Below are 23,055 nucleotides of genomic sequence, written 5' to 3'. Positions count from 1 at the left end.
CAGCAAACTGTAGCTCCAGGATCAGGTCAGATTATAAAACAGGCTCACCAACAGCTTTACAGATAAAGTTTTATTGGAACATAGCCACATCCATTTGTTTATATTGTGTCTATGGTTGTTTTCACACTGACATATTAGAGCAATTACCACCAAGATCGCAGGACCCCCCAAAGCCTAGAACATTTACTAATGCCTTATACGTAGTAGGACTCACAAATACCTGTTGAAAATATTTTTCTTTTTTAAGGCAAAAATTAGCTAGTGGCCAAATTAAGTTGGCTTGAATCCCTCAAAATAGTTTTCACACCAATTTTCCCCTATTTAAGTGACTTGAGGTTCCAATTCATAGTAGAGTTGAAATTTAAGAAAACTTCTGTGCAAAAAGATGCCTTGTAAGAAAAAAAGTACTTATTTTTTATTCAACCCTACAATTTCTGCTTTTGTGTCAGGCACTGTGTTTTGGCTTAATTCTAGTTCCAGTTTTTCTCTGGGTAACTCTGAAGACTTCAGTAAGTGGTTTGGAATCCTATACCATTTCAGACTCTGGAAATAGTCAAAGTTATTACCTGTTGTTATTATCTCTTAGGTAGAAAGGAACTTTAAAATATCTAGACTCTCTTCTAACCAGATTCAAAATGCATTTGTGTTATTGAGTATATGTGAATGGTTTAAATTAATCTGCATTTAAGATGTAGTTCTTGGAGAAGGAAATGGCAACCCACTCCAGTGTTCTTGCCTGGAGAATCCCAGGGACGGGGGAGCCTGGTGGGCTGATGTCTATGGGGTCGCACAGAGTCGGACACGACTGAAGTGACTTAGCAGCAGTAGCAGTGGCTATATAACATCCAGCCAAAGACTAGCAGGAGGTACTCTTTCTGCCCACTTCTGATGCCTGTGTCAGAAGCTTTCTCTATCTCCTTTATACTTTAATAAAACTTTATCACACACACACACAAAAAAGATGTAGTTCTGTTGGGAGAGTACCCCTAAGACTGATCAAACTGAATGCTGTTTATCTGGTAAATATTTTGGTTCTCAGGAACTACTATTTTGGTCCTAGGTGTACACCACTGAGAGGGTAAAGATGGTTTCAGGTTCTAGACATTTTCTCTTCTCACAGATGTTTTTGAAGATACATAGATTTGATATGCACAACTAGTCTTTACAAAGTGCTTCAATACAAATCCCATATGTCAGTTATTTTTCTTTCGGTACCTTCTGAAATTTCATCCTTTCAATGCAGCTGTTTCCTTGCTGTGACCATGTCTTCACTCCCTTCTTGTCACAGATTTTAGCTGACCAATGATGAGAATTTGGAGTTCATGGGAAATAAATACTGAGTTCTACCTGGGGACAGTCTCCTTGGTCATGTTGTTGCACAGGCCCAGCACACCGCTCTTGTTACCTGCAGCTTATTCAATCCTTGCTTTCATGTTAATTCCTAGCTCCAACTACAACTACAACAACCACAACTCCAACAACTACCGCCACTACTCAAAGAAAAATGACCATGACTACTACACCTCGAAGAGAAACAACCAAGGCTATTATTCCAACAACGACCGAAACTAATCAAACAAAAACTACGACTCCAACAGCCACCATCACCAGTACTCCAGTGACAACCACCACTATTCCAAAAACGACTACCACTACGACTCCAGTAACAACTACCACCACTACTTCAACAACCACGATGACGACCACTGTTCCAGTGACAACGAAGGCTCCTACCTCTGCTCTTCCAATGGCAACACCCACAGAGGACTTCCAGCCAGGTAAACAGATGTGCCTCTGACCCTAGAAGGCTTTAAAGGAGAGGAGATTGACTATGCAGAGCACTGTGTTAAGTCAGATGTACAATCTAGGGTAAGGATTCTTAACAGTCTTCCAAACCTGGCTCTACAGAGTCTGTGAATTCCCTGTCCCCTGTTATATTCACCTTTTATATCTTAAGCATTTACAGAGTGAAGGAGACCCAAGGCTTTTTATCAGACTCTCAAGAAATTCATTAATACAAAAAAAACCCTGTATCACTGATCTTGGACATCTAAGGAGGATGACTCATTTGAACACAGACTTACGAGGAAAAAATAAGGATGCCAGAACATGGCCTGGTGAATGAGATTCTGCCCTTTCAAGGAGCTCTGAATAGACATCATTTAATCCATTCTGAAGCCTAACCCAACACATGCGGATAAGATTTCAGTGAAGTTAATGCTTACTCTATTTCCTATGTCAGGAAACATGCTAACTGCTTTATAACTATTAAGCCACTTAATTTTCATGACAACCTTACCCATAGTCAGTGTGATTCAATCCTACTTTATATTCCTGAGGGCCCTGGCACAGAGTCTGAGTTCATTGTTGTTTCTGTTCATTCATATGAATAGAAAATGGTTGAGTCTAGATTGTGTCCATTAATTTGAATGTTGGCCTTTGCTGCATTCTATACTGAACATAGAGTTTATGTTTGGATGAGTTTGTTCTGATCTGACATCTTCACTGGAAAAGCTTTCATACAATTACCCTGATTTTTTCAGGGTGTCAGTGACTTACACATTTTGCTTCTAACCTCCTTTGTTCATGTATCAGAGAAATGCCATTTATACTGATGACAAAGTAAATATCAGATTTAAGGATTATGCAATTTAGAATGCATATGTTTGTTTTTTTCAATTCAGGCTACAGTGTTCATACTTCAAATTTCTGTTAGATAATAGTTTAGGTTTAATATAAATGGAGAATATTTTTGAATTATAGGTGGGGAAATAACTTCTCATTCTGAGGACATGTTTGGGTTCAAAGTTTCTCTTTTTAGGATTAAAAAGATAACTTTTATATGGAGATTCTCAAAGCCTCCACAACCCTTTGGCACTTTGAAGTGACTCTGGAACTGAAGAGTAACAGAAATATCACAAACTCCTAGTCAAAATGTCTGAGGGAACACATTGATTTCCCTTCACCCCTGTTGATCCATGTGTATATTCAGTGAAGAGGGATCTGAAGGATTTTCTTCAAGTTGAATTTGGAAGGAGGTCTTTAGGTTGAAAGTGGGATTTTTACAGCCATAAAAGTTTGCAAGAAAAATACACTAGAGCATCTCTTGACTTTTTCAATATTGATTTAGCTTAATAGTTTGTGCCTGCTGAGGTGGCTGGATTAGAGCTCCTGTTTTAAGGGCATGTGTAAGTTATGGCCTTTGTATAAAGCAGAAGTTCAGAAGGAAAGTGTAGGTGCATATGTTCATGTGACCTCCTAGAGGGAGCATTAGTTGAGTCTTATACATGTCCTGATAGCTTCCTAGTGAGTTTGAGTTTAGAGTTGAACTTTACAGTATAGAAAGGATGTTAGCACTGGAGCAGATCTGTAGCAGGGGCATTTGTATTTACATTCATTCCCTCTCTGTCCTCTTTGCCCCTGTCCATGTTAGTTGCCTAGAATACTCCTGAACTTATTGGACGTAAGGTCCTAGGAGAACGGGAGAACAGGAAAATGCCCACAAGGACCAAAACTACAGAAAGAAGTTAAGAACAACAGGTCTTATGCACAGACTTAAATTGATTGAAGACTGTGATCATTTGATTTTCTTTTATTGTCCTGTTCTTAATTCCTAAAGAGAGCCATATCCTGCTACAAATTTGAGCATTAGACAAAAGCAAAACCAAAAAAAAAAGAGAAAAGAAATCCACCACCAACAACAATGACCAAAAAAATCCCATAAAACCAAAAATTTTCACAGAAAATAAAAGATAGCTCAGAACAAGAGAACAGGTAATGCTGAAATGTGAAGTCCACGGTGAGAAAGTGGAAAGAAGACCAATGAGAGGCAGTAGGGAAAGTCTAGGTTTGGGAACTCTTGCTCAGCCAGCGCCACTGCCTTGCTCTAAAGTTCTGTGATGCTCTCAGAGGAAGGGATGCAGAAATCTTATTAAGAGGCAACTGGTCAACTCTGCAGGTCGGGTGAGATGTTTGATAGAAAATAAAGGAGAGATTTCAGGAAAGGAAAAAGGAAATATAGCCCTGAGAATTCTCAGGAAAGCTTTCTGGTGAGAAATAGAAGATGAGTCAGATAACATAGGAAATCAGTCTTATGAAAGGAGTGACCAGAACACAACTGCAGAAGGAGCCAGGGTACCAGGAACATTGCTTTGAGGCTTATTACCAAGACTCAGACAGTGGACAGTACTGTCTCCATAAAGTGACTTCAAGAAATTGAATAATCTCAGTATGTTTTCTGTGCTGGTCAATGTGTACATCTCCCTGGAAAGATGTAGATGGATAATTAGGAACTTGAATGAGGTCAGGAAATCAAGATCAGGGTTCTTGTGAACAAGGTGAATTAGTGCCAGCCCCAAGGCCATGCTCCACAGAATTGAAATGTCATTGGTATGAATAAAAGTTTGGTATGAATAAAAGCTTAATTGAGTGTCCTATATAAGATGCTCTGTTGATAGGTTTTAATAGGATACTAAGAGTATAAAAGGAGAAATTATTCTGTCTATTGATAAGCTCTTCAGATCATTAACTAGGTAATATATATTCATGATAATGAAATACATAAACGGCAGGGTAATGTCTCAAGGGCATCCTTGAATATTTCTCTAAGAAAGAGTCAAAGGGTAATTCCTAATTTTAGTTTTGTTTGCTATTTTTTGCTGGAGTTGGAAATTTTCCTCCACGAATTGAACAACATTCTTCCATTCTTATCATTTCAGTACCTTCTTTATCTTCCCCAACGCAGGCTGCAGAAACCAAGCCTACCACCTCATATGAAACAAATAAAACTTGCTCACCATCATACTCTTTCTCAACAGGTAACTTTGTTTTCTTTCCTGAAAGCCTGGGAGCTTTCAAATTTTGATAAATATTAGCACACTGTTAAGAGCACATATTCTATAGTAACACAGATCTGACTTGAGTACCTACAAAGGCTACTCCAATTAGCTATACAACTTGAACAAATGTCTTACCCTCTTTGAATCTGTGTTTATCCTTTGTAAAATGGATGGAATTTTACTGATGTAGAATTCTTTCAAGGATTTGAATTAGATAAAGATTGGAACATAGTTAAAAGGTAAGTGATATATAGACTGGCAACTATGACTGTCATTTAGCATGTCCAGAAATATGCATACCTGAGCAACATAGACAGCTTGTAAGATTTGGGAACATCCACATGTGTAATTGCATTTCTCTAAATTAATTGAACCAGTCTTTTATTTATTAGTAGGTTTAATCCCCTGGACAGAGCCTTAAAAAGCATAAATCCAAATTAATCTGGTCCAGACCAGACTAGTCACTTGTTGATGTTTCCCCTAAGCTCCAGAAACTACATAGAGCCACAAGGCCCTCCTGCTGCCTTGTTAAGCTTTCATTTCACATGGACACTTTGAGATGGGTTGAGAACATGGACAGGAGAACCAAAGAGGCATGCCCTACTAGGATTGGGCTATTCCACCAGAAAAGTCTCCCTGCTCTTTCCAATTTTGGAAAATCCATATTCTTTTCAGATGTAAGATTTGTCTTGTCTTTCCTGTGATGGTGAAAGGTGATGCTGAATTCTGTCATCTTTCCCAGCTAACTTGCTACCTGTGGTGGTAAATTTGGGGCTGTGGCACATGCTGAACTCCTTTGCAATGCAGAGCTGGTTTATGTGTCCTTGTGCCTGTGAAGCATTCAAACAAGGTCGGCTTTTCAAGACCCCTCATGCATATGACTCATCATGCTCAGGAGCTGCCAATCTGTAGCAGACCCCCAGTATGGCCTACCTTTTGCCAATCATCCCTGGAAGCTGGTTAATAGAAAATGGGCCTGCAGGATGCACAGAGGGACCAATTCAATTGCAAATCAATCTCTAAAATATGTCATTAAAACCTGGTCAAGGTAGAGATTTTCAGAATGGAACAGACATTGGAGCAGCTGTGTCCCCACAACTTCTGTCACTGCTGCCATCTCGGCAGTGTCCCTGAGGTTCTCCAGCCAAATCCTCACAATGCCCAAGTCAGACTTCAGTGGGTTAAAGCCTCACGAAACAAAGAATTTTAGTATGGAAGGAATTTTGGTCATCATATGGCCTGCCACCCACCTTTTGACAGACAGATGTACCAGCAAACTGTCACTTGTTGTGGTTGTTCATTAGCTACGTCATGTCTGATTCTTTGTGGCCCCATAGTCTGCAACATGCCAGGCTTCCCTGTCCTTCATTATCTCCTGGAGTTTGCTCAAATTCATGTTCATTGAATTAGTGATGCCATCTAACCATCTCATCCTTTATCACCCTTTTCCTTTTGCTTTCAGTCTTTATCAGCCTCAGGGCCTTTTCCAGTGAGTCAGCTCTTCACATCATGTAGCCAAAGTATTTGAGTTTCAGTCCTTCCAATGAATAGTCAAGATTGATTTCCTTTAGGATTGTCTGGTTTGACCTCCTTATAATCCAAGGGACTCTCTCCAGCTCCACAGTTTAAAAGCATTGATTCTTCAGTGCTAGTCTTTATGATCCAATTGTCACATGCATACATGACTACTGAAAAAAAACCAAAGCTTTGACTCTACTCACCTTTGTTAGCAAAGAGATGTTCTGCTTTTTAATATGCTGTCTAGGTTGGTCATAGCTTTTCTTTCAAGGAGCAAATATCTTTTAATTTCATGGCTGCAGTCACCATGCACAGTGATTTTGGAGCCCAAGAAAATAAAATCTGTCATTGCTTCCCTTTTTTCCCCTTCTATTTGCCATTAGGTAATGGAACTGCATGCCATGAGCTTAGTTTTTCTTTTTTTTTTTTTCTCCTCTAAGGTATTTTATTTGTATGTATTACATCCCTAGAAAAAGAATCCAAGGATTTTCCCTCCTTTATGTTTTTGTTTTGCTTCTTCATGGTCCACAATGCCAGCTGAGGTTGTCAGTACAATGAAACCAAACTGACGGGATGGGGGCAGGTTATTCTGCCATTTTTCTAGATCTTTGAGTTGCACATCAAATCTGGGACTGATCACTCCACACTTATTTAGCCTGCCTGTGAGGTTCACAACAATTTTCCCAGCCCTGTGATCATCAATGATTTCAAATTCGCCAATGTAACCATGCTTCATCATCACTGTTAGAAACCTGACGATGACCTTGGAGCACGGCCGAATAAGGACCTGGCATTTGCCTCTCTTTTCAGCATTGTTGATACTCTTGAGAGCATCGGCCAGGACATTCATGTGCACCATTCTGGCAGCACGGAAAGATGGGAGCTTAGTTTTTCAAGTGTTGAATTTCAAGCCACCTTTTCAATCTCCTCCTTCACCATTATCAAGAGGCTCTTTAGTTCCTTTTCACTTTCTGCCATTAGAGTGGTATCACCTACTTATCCGAGGTTGTTGCATTTCCCCTGGCGATCCTGATTCCAACTTGTGATTCATCCAGTCTGGCAATTTACATGATTTACTTGCACACAAGTTAAATAAGCAGGATGACAATATGTAGCCTTGTCATACTCCTTCCCCAATTTTGAACCAGTCAGTTGTTCAATGTCCAGTTTTAACTGTTGCTTCTTGACCAGCATACACATTTCTCAGGAGACAGATAAGGTAGTCTAGTAGCCCTGTCTCTTTAAGAATTTTTCACAATTTGTTGTGATCTACACGATCAAAGAAGTCAAGATCAAACCAATCAATCCTAAAGGAAATCAACCATGAATATTCATTGGAAGGATGGATGCTAAAGCTGAAGCTCCAATACTTTGGCCACCTGATGTGAAAAGTCGACTCATTGGAAAAGACCCTGATGCTGGGAAAGATTGAGGGCGAGCTGAGAAGGAGACAACAGAGGGTGAGATGGTTGGATGACATCACTGACTTAATGGACATGAGTTTGAGCAAACTGTGGGAGATGGTGAAGGACAGGGAAGCCTGACATGCTGCAGTCCATGGGGTCACAAAGAGTCATGGGGTCACATGACTTAGTGACTGAACAATAACAACATAATCAAAGGATTAGCATAGTCAATGGCAGAAATAGTTTTTCTGGAATTCCTTTGCTTTCTCCATGATCCACCTAATGTTGGCAATTTGATCTCTGTTTCCTCTGCCTTTTCTAAACCTAGCTTGGAATGTCTGGAAGTTCTCAATTCATGTACAGCTGAAGCCTAGCTTAAGGATTTTGAGCATAAACTTGTTAGCATGTGAAAGGGTTATCCAAGTCATTAAGACCTTTTTGTATCATTCTTCTTTTGTATCATTCATCATTCTTGCCAACTCTTTTTAATCTCTTCTGCTTCTGTTAGGTCCTTACTATTTCTGTCCTCTATCATGCCCATTCTTGAATGAAATGGAGAAAGGGAAGACATACCCAACTGAGAGGGAAAACTATATCCAACTGAATGTAGAGTTTCAGAGAATAGCAAGGAGAGATAAGAAGGCCTTCTTAAATGAACAATGCAAAGAAAACTGTCATACATTATCTCATTTAATTATTTCAGGGCAGATTTATTTCTTGCCATTGCCAGACTAAGGAGCCTGTTGAGTTCTGTTTTGGAGACAGACAGCCTTCAGTTCAACTGCCAGTTACTAGCTGTGTACCCATGGGCAAGATGTTGCATTGCTCACTGCAAGTTTGTGAGGAATGAAAAATAAGATGTTTGAAAAGTCCATTGCATGGTGTCTCCCCACATTGTTCCTATTGTTATATAATAACATAATAGTAATAGCTGATATTTGTCTAACATGATGTTAAATACCTTATATGCATCATCTAATATGACTGCTTTATGAGATGGGTGCTATCAGCAGCTTGTAGTTCTAACTCTTACCATAGCTAGAAACATAAATATATACATTTATGTGCATGCATACATAAATGTGTATGCAAAGGACCTCGATCAAGGTCACATTGTTGAAGGACATTGTCAACATTGAAGTCAAGTTTTATCTTACTCAGGTCCATGCTGCTTTTAGAAAATCACCCATTCTATACCTGAAACACTTACCTAAGGTTATAATACAAGTCATGCACAAAGCCTAGACTGTAGATATTGTCTTTGGCTCTCCAAGAAGTACTGTCAGAATAATTAAAATGTAAACACAGTAATGTAATGTGTAAAACTTTAGAGTGGATATGGTGGATTCATTTTCACTGCCATTGCAAAATGACATGGCAAAAGTTTTGTTAGTAGTTAAGGATTTTCTAAGACCTTCAGTATTTTCATTGGATGAGAATGTAACTTGTGTAGTGGTTATAAACTGAAGCTCTTGTCCTATTCTATAGTTAGAAACTTCAACCATATCAGGACTACTTCCTCGGCTGTAAAATAGGATTAAGGAAATTGGTATAAGAATATAAAGGTCTTGGTATATAATAGATACTCAGTAAAGAAAGAATCCTGTGTCTGACCTATATGTCAGATAGGTTGATTAGGAAGCTCAACAGTATATGTTCTGTGTAACAAAAGGCATATTTCAAAGCACTGTTAAAATTTGAACATTCAAAACTTTAAAGCATAATATTCTTTTATATGGAGATTTTAGGTACATATCACCCTTGTGTGTGTGTGTGTGTGTCTGTATGTGTTAGTTGCTTAGTTGTGTCCAGCTCTTTGTGACTCCACGGACTGTCCCACCAGGCTCCTGTGTCTGTGGAACTCTCCAGGCAAGAATACTGGAGTGGGTTGCCATTCCTTTCTCCCCAGGATTATCCTGACCTGGGGGGGTTGAATCCGGGTCTCCTGCATTGCAGGCAGATTCTTCATTATGAGCCATCAGGGAAGCCCATATAGTATCCTTAGAAATTCTGCATATATTGGATATGAGGTTATTACATTAGTTTTGGGGCTGATGTAGCATATTTTCTAAAGCTCTTTTGGATCAACATCTGGGCACACTGGAACATAATGTAGGAGTTGGATGATACCTGTTTGGGATATCTTAATGCATTTCACTCACATTTTAAATGTAAAGCCAATGTAACATCTGTTTTGAAAAGTGTGGTTCTGCTGTTTGGTGTGCAGTGGCCTCTGAGCACTCACTGGCAGTTTCATAGCTGTCATGAAAAAAACTGGTTACCTACCTTAAGTGGTAATCTTTAACCTAGTTCTGAGAATGGGCCACTATAACTTCTCAAAAATTGTAGGTAAACATTCTGTGAACATATACTTGTTCCCGTAGATGGAAAAAAAGGGGGTTCATTTTGGAAGGGTGGGTGATGAAAATGGTTAAGAAGCATGGTTTACAGGTTAAATTAAATAATGTTAGTTATTTGATTTAACTCCTGCAGTGCCTACAGCATTTGGCCTTATGATTATTCAAGTTTTTATTCATTACCATAAAGCAATGTGAATATATTTGGTGTTTGCAGTGAAAATTCAATATTTTTATAATTCTAATAAATTTTCCTTCTTGTTGAGCAGATGGGAATGACACTGTGACAGAGTCTCCAGATCCCCTTTGGCGTTGCTATCAAGTTGTAAGCATACTCCTTTCTACTTTCTTAGCCTGATTCACTTGTATGTTTCCTTGGAAGCAAGTTACATTAGAGAGTATTATTATAAGTCTTGTTCACAGTTGATTATTTCTAATTCATAAAATAAAAGAAGAAAAGAATTTGACTCTTAAATAGGGATGCTTTAAATAATTTTAAAAAACTTAATATAGATGCACTATTTTGTTAGAAATATCCAAAAAGTGATATTTTACTCCACACAATCACTCTACAAAATGTCTCCTGGCCATAAAATTAGAAGAAAGAGTGAATTAATTCAAGGATAGTGAATTAACATTACATATCAAGGAAGACTTCGATCATCATCAGAGAAATGGCATGCCTTGAATTAACATGGCAGAATGGGGGCCATCCCAACCAAAAATATTATGCAAATCAAAGTGTGCTTGCTTAAACTTAGGCCTCCTAATATCTTTTTCCAACCCAATTGTATCCTCCTATTGAGAAGTTTTGAGGCCACTATTGAGTCTTTCTATATGTAATCCTCCCCATTTGTTGCTGGTGTTTAGTCACTAAGTCTTGTCCGATTCTTTGTAACCCCATGGATGGTAACCTGCAGGCTCCTCTGTCCATGAAATTTTCCAAGCAAGAATATTGGGGTGGGTTGCCATTTCCTTCTCCGGGGAATCTTCCACATCCAGAGATCAAACCCATGTCTTCTGCTTGGCAGGCAGATTCTTTACCAATGAGCCACTTATGAAGCCCTGATCCTCCCCATATGATGACTTTTTAAGGTCCTAAGGTCTTGAACAACATTGTGATTCTGTAGGATATTCTTATACATAGTTTGAGAAAAAATATAAGGAGCTGTAGTCTCATGATGTTCATTAAAGTCTGATCTTTGTGAGTAAGTTCGAAGAATTTACCAATAGAATATTTTCTTTTAGCTCACTTGGTTAAAAAACTTTTCTTTTTACTGTGTGCAAGTAGCTGTTAGAGGCAACAAACCAAAAGACTTTAGGTATGAGAGTAATCCTGATTGCAAGTGGTGAGAATTTGCAACATGGCCATTGTAAGGGAAAGTCAAGCTCAGGAGAAGTGGAGTTCTTTAGTGTGAGATCAAATGGCTTTATGTTGCATACCTTAGTGACAATGATAACACTACCATACAGGAATGATATAAAAGATTTTAGCCACTCTCACCAATCAGCTATGGGCACTGATTGATCTGATGAGTATGGATAGAATTTGTTTATATCTATTCAATAGCAGAACTGCCACTGTGTAAATGACTGTAATATTGTTATACAGCTAGATTTATGCTGGATTTAAAAAAAAAGAAACAAATATTCTGAATGGTGGGTTTTTTTTTTTTTTTTTTTTTTTTTACCTCTAGGACAGGTATGTTTAGCAACAAGTAGAATCATTACAGAAGCAAGTCCACAATAGGCAGTAGCAAAATTGTGGGCTTTTAGTGTCTTGACTCTGAAGATGTCAGTGTCTCCCAGGTATCCTGAAAACCAAGGAGTATATATTTTGTCCTAGTAGTAAATCAATTTCCTGAACTCCACCTTAAAGAGAGAATTGAACAAATACATGAAGATGTATAAGAAAAGGTGTTCTTTGCTGCTATTTATAATCATAAAAATGTTTCAAATAACCTTAATACTCAATAATAGGGATTGATTAATTAGTCAATTAAACATGCCCACTTATTGCTATTAACAATTGTTGGCACCACAGTGTACTTACTGACATGAAAAGACAGTGTCAATTGATAAGTGAAAAACTTAACTTTTAAAATAATGTAGGGACTTCCCTGGAAGCCCAGTGGGTAAGACTCCACACTTCCAATGCAGGGGTTCACAGGTTCCATCCCTGGCTGGGTAACTAAGATCCCACAGGTTGTGCAGTACAGCCAAACAAATGTGTATATGTATTTTTAAAAACGTCAGAACTAAAAAATATATCAGAACTAAAAAATGTGTCAAACTTACATGAGAAAAAATTTTTTTGTTTTACTATCATAGGAATAGTATATATGGGAATACCTTATTCATTTTTAAAAGTATTTATAATTTATATATTATAAAACAGGCTCATTTGAAATGTACAGTTTGAGTTTTGACAAATGTATACACCTCTATAAATACCATCACAAGCAAGATATACATTTCCACCATCCCCAAATATATTTGAATTTTAAATTGTCTTAGAATTTCACCGTATGATTATAACTTCAGATCATTTGGTCTCACCCCTCATGATAAAGAACTAGCCAAATGTTAATAAATGTATCTGGGTAATTTATTTTAGGAAGTGTGTTCTACCCATAATTCTAATAATATGGTTTTATTCTGTCATTTTTTATTTTGTTTTTGATCTGCTGATGCTTCTTTAGGGGCTGGTACAAGGTCCTTGGATGAGCACCAACCAGGGAGTCTCCATTGGAATCTCTGTTGCTCTCTTCATAGTAGTGCTCATGTTTGTGGTATTCTGGATTAAAAAAAGTAAGTCACCTCAGGACTGTGCCCACAGGAGTATTCTTGAGCCAAACTACCTGTAGCCCTACATTCCATATGATTTTGGTTTCACATAACTTCCTTGGTTCTTACCTTGTTCTTTTTTTATTTTTATTTATCTTAAAATTATCTTCTCAGTGAAGAGAAACATGATACTTAAGTTCTCCATGGGAGAAATTAAATATGGAGAATTAAGGATTGGTTAGGTAGAGTTGGGATTTGGATATCAACAAACCAGTGTAATATACAAGATTTGTTCACTCCTCCTTTGCCCCTTCCTTCAATGACCAATTTTTGTTCCTATAGAGGGTGAAATTGCTGAGAGTTTTACAACACCCACTTAACAGAGGAACCAAATGAGCCATTAGAAGGATACATGATTTCAGGACTAAGAAGAGAACAAAGGGTTTCACAAGGCAGCCACCCAGGGCCTCCTGGTGTCCTTCCACCAGTGTGTGTGTGTGTGTGTGTGTGTAAAACCTGTCATCTATAGGAGAAACACAATCTCCCATTTTTTTGCAATGAAATATGATTATATTAAAGTGAGCTAGGTCATGTGGGTGAATGCATTAAACCTAATAATCACAAGATACTTTCCACTAAGGGGTTTATTTGACTCCCAGAGATTCAAGAAAAGTTATCTGGAGTTATCAGGGTAGAGCCCAGATTGATTTGTTTCCCCTTCGTTTCAAAAATATTCTTTCCTCATAATTAATTTTTTCAGTGTCTGATATCTGTACCTATTTTTCTCATATTAAGGTAATAACAGTAATAATATACTTATTGGGAAAAAAATATCATGAACTCTTTAGCTTATATGTTTAATTTTCTCTTCATTTCTTATCCAATTTAGAATATCTTTGCCTGGGTAACAAGGTGGAGCTACTACGGTAAGTTTGAAAGAGTTAGTGTCAATGCCTTTTGATATTCTTATTCTATTAAAAATAAGGAAAATGCCTCTGCCTCTCTCCTCTTTTCCTTCCCAGTTCTCCATTTTGTACTCTGGATTCTGAAAAATCTAGCATATAGAGGATCTCCATTGCTGTCCAACCTTCCAGTGATGATTTTAGTGATGTGATGAGAACACAGGTCTATGTTTTCTGCAAATGTCCTAGAACTGTACAGAAACAGCACCTGAAACCAGACCTTTTAGAGCAAGAGAACTAAACCAGATTTTGTTTCATGGGCCATTTGAGTGGGTTGTTTGGTTTGTTATTTGATTTCATTCATTGCTTTGTTTATTGCATGTCTATTGAATCCCTATTACATTCCAAAGAGATGAGCAGAACAGACTGAAAACATGTAGATAAATAAGCAGGGCACTTATAGAACTTCCAGAGAAATACCATAGGGAATACAGAGCAGGGCTATAGGCTATGTGAGTGAGCCCCAAAGGAGCAGAAGGCAGCTCTGCAAACATCTGGAGGAGGACACCTCCAGGCTGAAGACCCACAAAGCTGGGATGTGCCTCCAGTTCTCCACGGTCCCACCATCCCATATTGTTCCATACCCAGCCTGTTGTGATCAATTACATTAGTTGTGTAGCCTCAAAAGCGTTTGAATTTACAGCTGTGTAAATCTATCCCACTGCCCAATAAAAAATTAAATCCTCTTTATATACATCCCTGTAGTCATTTGCCCAAACACCTGCAAAGGTGGGAAACCACTACCTACTTCCAAATCCAAATAGCCTACTTCATCTGGTCCAGCTTGGGCTTTAGGCAAAGTCTTTCTTTGATAAAACCCATCCCTCTTAGGCCACCATCCATTATTCCTAGTTCTCTTTCATTGGATGTTTGTACACAGTCTTTCCTATACCTAAGTTAATCACATGAGCCCGTCCACAGAACATGCCTTGAACAATGACCAACATATTGCAACTGTTCCATAAATGTTGACATTTATTATTGTAGGCCTGCCCTTCACATCAATAAACCTGTGAGACAGGCAATAGTATTAGTCTTAGTTTACAGTTTGGAAAACAGATTTAGAGATGCTAAGTGATATCGAAAGTCATATCACACAGCAGTTAAAAGACTCCAAGTGTAGGTCTCCTAGAGTCCAAAACTCAGACTTATAGAAGTTTTTGACTATCTGCTTCCAAAAATGGAAGAAAAATAAATACTCCCTATAGGCAGAGAAGAATGGAAAATAGCATCCTCTTAGTCTTTTCACTGTTTAGATTTTTTAAATTTTCACTTTTTATCCCCTAATTGGAAAAGAAAATATTTATTGTAGAAAATACCTTATAACACACACACAAAAAAAACAAAATAAAACAAAGCTGAGCGTTTCCTCATCGTGTAATTTTTGGGGCAGCTATTAATTTATCACACTGACTTATTTTGAACCACAGACACCGAAAGTGTTTCCACACATATGTGACTAATCTGTTTAAAGATCAGAGTTGAGTGAAGATTCAGTGCATTTAATACCATTTCTGGGCAGGCTTAGGTAATGAAAGCAGTAACTGCATACAAGTTCTAAGAGAGTAGCTGTATCAAAGCCCCACAAATTACCTTTTTGTACCCTTGATGTATGAGTGTACAAGCTATAAAAGCCATCTAACGCATAGCTTTCCAATTTTGACCATTAAGACACAGTAAGATTTTTGACTCCATGATCTAGTACACACTTAGATGCAGCAATGCTACTTTATTATATCCAGTATGCTCTGATATTTTGTATGCTGATATATATTTATCTTAAATACAGGACATAGACCACTAAATAGATTTAATTTAGCCTTCTCTAAAGGGTCACAATTTTCATTCAGGAAAACACCAACCAAACCATTCCCTGGTCATCTTTGTGAATGTACTTCCTGGTTTAGTACTTCATCTTGATGTCTGACATTTGTCTTCTTACATTTTCAATTTTTGTTTTCTGTTACATAAGTCTCTTGAAGGAGACCAGCCTGAGATTTTGAAATGACTGCTGAGGATTTCTTTCACTTTATTAAACAGACTTTCATAAAACTTCATATTCAGAAAAACTGGAAGCTTCTATTGACTTCATAGGCTGTCTGAATGATGCTCTAGGAAATGCAAATACCCAGTATTGCCTGAACATAAAGAACTGTGCTGCTCATCCTTGAGAAGTGCTCTTCTCTTAATCATGAAATTCTTTCTGCAGTGTGATTCCCTTGAAGGAGTCTCATGTTGGAGCTTTGAAACATGCAGCTCTGAAGCCTATCCAAGCAGAAGATAATGCCTACATTATTGATGACTCTCACTATGTCGTGGGCCCAGATTCCAAGGCATTATGTAGAAGACAGTGCCCAGATATCACCATGTCAGAATCCCTCAAGTAGCAAGACAATTTTTCCATCAGTTTCTGATGACATTCCACGGAGTCAAGAACATTGGGTAGAGTGAGTCTAGATCATCTGTGCACAATCAACCTCTGTCACACAGTACTAATTTTTTATACTAAAACTGAGTCAATCTTTCTGGTCATTGCAGAAATCTCTCCAAAACATGAAAGGTACACTTTAGAATTGTACATTCTCTTTAGACCCTATGAATCCTGTTATCCATCAAGAATTCTCATTGGGGAGACAGAAAACACACTTCGACCTTGGTTAATAAAGCTGTGGAGAGGAGCTGACCACAACTTAAAATCAGCAAATTTAATTTGGTACTTAAAGGACTTAACATGGAAGCATTTCATGATTTTTTTTTTTTTTTAAATTGACTCCAAATGTTATATTCCTTAGGACATCAAGGGTTTCAAATCATGGGAGTGTACAGGTTTCTATTTACCCATTGGGAAAATAGAAGTGAATGTGATTTTGCCATTATAGGTAGATCTGGTTTCTCAGGGCTCTGGAGATAGAAGGTGTTAAGTGCTTTCCCTGGGACCAGAATGGTATTTTAGCAGTTAGAAGAAGTTGGGGTAGTGAGTGGTCCTTGGAGACACCAGGGTAAGAAAATCAATTGTCATGTGATATACACTGTTTCTGCTGCATTGGTGCTACAATTCTAGGTGTTTATGTAGACAGTTGGTAGGCTCTGATGGAATTTTTAGAATGAGGCAAGGCAGAAATAAATACAAGGAAAGAAAAAAGGGAGGGAGTAATAAAAGAGGCTTTTTGTTTTGGAAAAGCCAGTTTGCAAATATAATAGCCTTCTTTGATCATGTTACCAGTTTCCACCAAAAAGCTAAACATCCTCAAACCACTTCAGTTCTTAAAATTATATTGGAAAGATAAAGGGTCTTTTCCATATATAATCAATTCCTGTGTTATATCTTTTGCACAACTCAATTAAATTTTTGTTTTTTCCAGAAGAGTTAGTCAAAGACAAAAAGTAAGGCTGGTTTTAGTCACTTTGAAGTATTTTTGCATGAACAGTTAAGAAGGCTGGAAATTAATTTCACTTTCATAAACCCTGAAATAACTCATTCTTGAGGTTTTTGTTTTTGTTTTTGTTTTTGGTGGGGGGAAGGGTAGTGGTGTTCAGAGCCGCTCACACCAAAGTGGTCCATGAGGGCTGGAAGGTTTTTTTTGAAGGCAATGTTTTTTAAACTTCTGCAGAGTTGTAGAAAATTAATAGGACCTCTGAATAAAGGTTACGTGGGCAATGAAGAGGTGATGCTAGTGGTAAAGAACCTATCTGCCAACGCAGAAGACATAAGAGACGTGGGTTCAACCCCTGGGTTGGGAACATACTCTGGAGGAAGGCATGGCAATCAACTCCAGTATTCTTGCCAGGAGAATCCCATGGACAGAGGAGCCTGGCGGGCTAGAGTCCATGGGGTTGCAAAGAGTCAGACATGACTGAAGTAACTTAACAACATGTATGCATGGGCAATGAAGATGGCTAAACATTGCATACTAGTTTTTGTAAATGGAACCACACTGATCTGGTTTAAAAAATTATGTTCCAACTACGATGTTTGTTGTTTTTTTTTAATTCAAGACAACATGCACAAACATGGAGATGTCAAATTAAAGTCCAGATTTGTAACTTGTCTGGAAACATTGGGCAACATCCCTATGTAGCCAGAGCCCCATTAGATGGCACCACATCCCTCAGGCCTTGCCTCGCCTGCAGACTCGTTTGTTACCTGCTTTGTTACTTGTGGGGCTTTGAATTTAGGATTTGTGCTTTCTTCTCCAAGTCCTTCCTAAAGTTTGTGATGGCACATTACAAGTTCTGGAAATCTGCTTAACTTTGTTTAATCCAGCATTTCCAAAATTTGTTGGAATACCCTGGGCACAGTGACTACTGGCATACTCAGTAGCATTCTGGGAAACAAGACCTGGGGCCCGGGAGAAGGCAGGCGGTACTGTACTCAGAATTAGAGGCAGGCCCTGAGCTCTCGTCCTGAAGTGCACCGGGAACGTTGGATGACATTAGAGTAAGTCATTCTTTATGCCTAATTTTAAATATATTTTAAAATGAAGTATAGTTGATTTACAATGTTGTGTTGATTTTTTTTTTTGCATCTATGAGAGTTATTCCCATACTTACATGGGTGTATAGTGGTAATTTCAATGACATGATATTTGTGAAAAAAATGAAAGTGAAAATCACTTCTGAAATACAATGGTTTTTCTTCTGTTTATAAAGTTTCTTGTGACAGAAAATCTAGCATCAGTGCTCAATAAAGAATTTCAGTGGTATTGCATTCACAGGTTTCTCATTATATGGTCCCTCTTATTATTTTTCTGAATAACAGTTCTGTTTAAGAAAAATTCATATGAGCAATTTGGCTATCATTTTATGCTATAGAAAAATTTGTCAATAACTGAGGGGGAGAACGGATTAGAGGGAAGGAAGAGGAGGTATTTAACACTAAGTTAACATTAATTTCTTTCCTTTAAAAATGCCAATTAAATAGAATGTATTGGATTTTTTTTTTGAGACAATTGAGATTCCATTTTATCCTGTTGGTCTAGGGACATTAAGACACTGGTATAATTAAAACCATATATTTGAACTTAGGAAATTTTGCTCTTCTTTAAAAGCAGAAGAACCAGTCTTTCACTGATGACTGCGAAGAAAATTTTGTCAGTCCTTGAAAGCATGAGGGACTCCTCATCACAAGTTTCATTTGTATGCACACTCATTAATTGAACACATTTTTGTTTTCATTTTCTAAAGTGACATATTTTCTTATCCTCACCATTTACTTGAGGCCAGGCATCTTCCACTTGCTATGGGCTCTCAGGACAAGGGCAAATGAGTCCAGATTTGAGAGTCAAGGTGCCTGACACTCCTCTAGGTACTGAGGTGGAGTAGGGTACAGCCCTGAACTCCAGTTCCCAAGGAGCTCCATTCAGTAGGAAAGAAACCCCAATACCATCTGCTCTGGTACTGATGATGAGAAGGAAAAAGCATAACACACTGCTGCTGCTGCTGCTGCTAAGTCGCTTCAGTTGTGTCCGACTCTGTGCGACCCCATAGACAGCAGCCCACCAGGCTCCGCTGCCCCTGGGATTCTCCAGGCAAGAACACTGGAGTGGGTTGCCATTTCCTTCTCCAGTGCATGAAAGTGAAAAGTGAAAGTGAAGTTGCTCAGTTGTGTCCAACTCTTCGCGACCCCATGAACTGCAGCCTACCAGGCTCCTCCATCCATGGGATTTTCCACTGACAGAGCTGAATTTCTCAAACATGGCATTTGGATCCAAATAATGCATTGTGGGAGGGCACTGTGCAAGCATTACAGGATTGCTTATCAACATACCTGGCCTCTATTTGCTGGAGAATATTTGTGCACTGCCCCCCTAACCCCCCCAACATAGTGACACCTGCAAATGTCTGTAGATGTTACCAATGTCTCCTTAGAGGAAATAACACCCTTGGTTAAAAACTGCTGTGACAGAGGATCCTTGGAGGGCATGGAGATGTGGGGAACTGCTGTAGCTTTAACTGGGTTGGTCAGGAGTTGCCTCTCGGAAAGTAGGGACTTTGAGTTGAAACCCAAGTAATGTGTGGGTGGCAGACGTGTGGAAGAAATCCAGCAAGTGCAAAGGTCCTGAGGTAGGAAGAGCTTGTATATTAAGAGGGAGAAAGTAAGGTACGCTCCAGTGTGGCTGAGGCAGAGTGAGTGAGGAAGACTGAAAAGAAATGAAGCTGCAGAAATGTGTGCTGGTTCAGGCGCTGATGCAAAGAGCTGTGTGAATGTATATGAGGAGAATCCCATTCTTGAAAATGAAAGCATTTTTGCTATCAAGGGTTAAACCAGCAGATTATACTTTAACATTTATTAACGTGCTTTAGTGATACTGTCCTAAGTTCAGATATAAAAATCCAGTTTGGTTGGGGTGATGGGAGATAGTACGTGTGGAAAGAGAGGGTAGGGTTCTGGCAGTGAGGTGCTTTCCATAGAGCTGTGTGAGGGCGTCCAGGCCTAGGTAGGTGGGTCCCGAAATAAGAAGGCCAAAGTCTGGACCACAGAGACCCGGAAGCAGTAAACCTGCTCTTCCCAAAACAGCTTTGAATCAGTGGAGTGGACCATGTACTATCTTCAGTTAGCCCACAATGGACTTTAAAATAGTTACGTCTTTTAACATACAATTTTAGAAAACAGTGCTTCAAAACTCTGATTTAGTGGACATCACTTAGGATGACTACAATTTTAAAGTTAACCTAAAACAACTTGAGTGGACAAAGGCAAAAGGACAATGTGAGTATGGCAAAAGTTATGTAGATGTCTGAAGTCAGAGAGGCAATGAGTTAGATCAACTGGGAGCTCATTAACATACAGATTCCTGGTCTCTGCTCCTAGAGATTCTGATTCAATAAGAGAGATGAGACCTAGGACATTGTTTTTGATTGTTTAAATTACAGAATATAAGTGTCTACAAATTATTTTACATTTTTACATAAACATTCAGATTTCCGGAAAGAATATACAGAAGTAGAGCATGCAATAATCCTTAATTTCTACTTTATTTGAACAGTAAATTTCAGGAAATGGATATGAACCCTTTATATTTAGACTGAGTGGTATTCTGATAGACTTTAGAAGGTAAAAGAAATTGCTCCGAGTCCCTAAAATTTAGGAACACCCTAACAATGTAGGGGAAGCATATTTTCTCTCTGGTTTCCATAGCCTAGCTTTGCAGAATTATTTCTTCTAGGTTCCTAGTACTCTCTAGAAAGAATAACAGTTTACCCTTTGTTCTCTGTCTGATCAAAGTCTTTTTGCAGTTGGTTGTGGGCAGCTTTGAGGGAGGAAGTCTTAGGATACAAAGCTTCTCTAGACTTTGTTTCTTCTTTGACTCTTGATTACATCAGATGATCTGAAGAAGTAAGACAAAGTCATTGCTGCACCTACTGCAAAGGTAGTGACAGCTGAGAAAAATTCAAAATTTAGTAGCATTGGTGTAGAATGTGAGCAGGGTGGATATGGGGCTGCAAGAGGAATAATCTAACACTAGAATTCCCAAGGATCTAACTGTAAACTTCCCTTGGCAATTCTCAAAAAACCTAAGAAACTTTGCAACTCTGTTGGTGCTTTTGGTGATCCCAATATCCCCTAATTTTTTTGCGCATAGCCACCAGTGTAATCGAAGGAACCAGGATCTGGTTGTGCTATGGGAGTTGAAAACCCTCCCACTGCTCCCCAGTGGGTACAAGTCCCTACTCCATCACAAGCCCCTCGCAGTTTCTCCCTTGTCCACTTCATGCAGCCCCTCCACATGGTGCTCCAGCAGATAGAAGTGCCTCAATACCCACTCTCCACGCTGTAGGTCAACATGTCCTGGGGAGATGCTTGTCACCTGTCTCTCCACCAGGCATGCCCTCCCTCAAGGCTCATCTCAGCCTTAGCCTCTTCACACCTTCTCACTTCATCCCTGTAGACAGAATGCATCCCCTCCCCTGAGCCCTTCTGTGCAGCCCATGGTGGTCTCTCTGTGAATAATATGGAGCACCTCCCATGTGCCAGGCATGGTGCCAGCGCCTAGCTCAGGTCCCTCTGCAGGAGGCCGGCACCCCACCTAGCTTGTGTGGCACCTAGGGGTGAATTACAGAGAGGCCCCCTCCTCCTTCTGGCTGACAGAGCCCTGGAGCCAAGGTAGAGATGTGTCAGAGTCTCTACAAACTGTCACCATAAATAGCGACCCTGTAACCTAGTCCCGTGTACGAGAGGTGTTCAGATTGATGGCACTTTTTATACTGAGCTTTTTGAGAGAAGTGTATGTAGTTTCCCAGCATCCAGTTTACACAATACTTATTCATAACAATTAGTGAATAGGATAGAATAGACTGAAATAATGTTCCCTAGAAGCTTTTTGTGTGTGCTGGGGCTGGGATGAGAGCGGAAGAGTGTCTCAAAACTAGAAACTAGCCCTCTTTATGACCGGCTGGGGTGGAGGAATTTGTGTGAGTTCCACTGGACTCTGAGACTAGTCATTTTCAACCTTGATTGCACATTAGAATCACCTGGGAAGCCATGCCCTGACCAGACAAATTAGGATCTCAGCGGGGGGGCCCAGGTAGTATTAGTCTTTTCAGTCTCCCCAGATGATTTCAACGTGTAGTTGAGGTTGACTGGAAAAAGGAGATGACAGCATATTTTCTTATTGTGTGTGTGAAGCCCTCTAGAAAAGCCTGAAAGATACAGACCAAACAGGAACAGATCAACACCGTCCGGTGCGGGGCAGGTGAGCCATCAAATGGGGAGAGGGCAGGACGCCGGTGACAGCAGGTGTGTCCTCCATCTGGCTTCCTTGGCAGTGGCGTGATACTGGTGCAGCCCTGGGATCAAAAGTCTGGATGCTGCCACGCTTTTATAAGCCTTCTCAGGAAGCTGGCCCACAGCTGTCTCCTTTGACCGTCCCTGGGCCTCTGAAGAGCTAAATGTTTTCTTCCAGCAGTTGTAAAAACAAGCAAAGAAGAAAGTCCCTTTGGCCTGTGAGGAAGTGCTCTGTGTTTTGTGCTGTCAACTGCTGAGATGGCGTGTGCTCTGTCTGGCAGTTTCTGCACCTGCTGGAGCCTAAAAATACTTGGGTAATGAACGATTCACATATTTCTCAATAGACTTTATTTTTTAGAGTAGTTTCAAGGTCACAGCAAAACTGAGCGGGAAGTCCAGGGAGTTCCCATAAGCCTGCCTCCCTCTCCCCAAAATACACAGCCTCCCCACCATCTGCATCTC

At 39.3% G+C, this 23,055-nt stretch overlaps 2 protein-coding genes across 2 annotated transcripts; one reads left to right on the top strand and one right to left on the bottom strand.

Annotated features, from left to right (window-relative positions):
• Positions 1–1,696: 1,696 nt before the first annotated feature.
• On the top strand, positions 1,697–16,255 carry LOC136158461 (hepatitis A virus cellular receptor 1-like). The gene is made up of 6 exons (XM_065920281.1): positions 1,697–1,778; positions 4,719–4,817; positions 10,389–10,444; positions 12,822–12,930; positions 13,796–13,832; positions 16,078–16,255. Exons 1-6 carry the CDS (start codon positions 1,697–1,699, stop codon positions 16,253–16,255), a joined length of 561 nt encoding a protein of 186 aa, XP_065776353.1.
• LOC136168586 (small ribosomal subunit protein uS8-like) lies at positions 6,823–7,226 on the bottom strand. Its single transcript, XM_065936233.1, has one exon. The coding sequence runs from the start codon at positions 7,213–7,215 to the stop codon at positions 6,823–6,825; it is 393 nt and encodes a 130-aa protein (XP_065792305.1). The 5' UTR covers positions 7,216–7,226.
• Positions 16,256–23,055: the final 6,800 nt, after the last annotated feature.

This window comes from Muntiacus reevesi, chromosome 1 (genome assembly GCF_963930625.1).
Source record: "Muntiacus reevesi chromosome 1, mMunRee1.1, whole genome shotgun sequence".
Lineage (NCBI taxonomy): Eukaryota > Metazoa > Chordata > Mammalia > Artiodactyla > Cervidae > Muntiacus > Muntiacus reevesi.
This window is presented reverse-complemented; position numbering and strand designations above follow the sequence as displayed.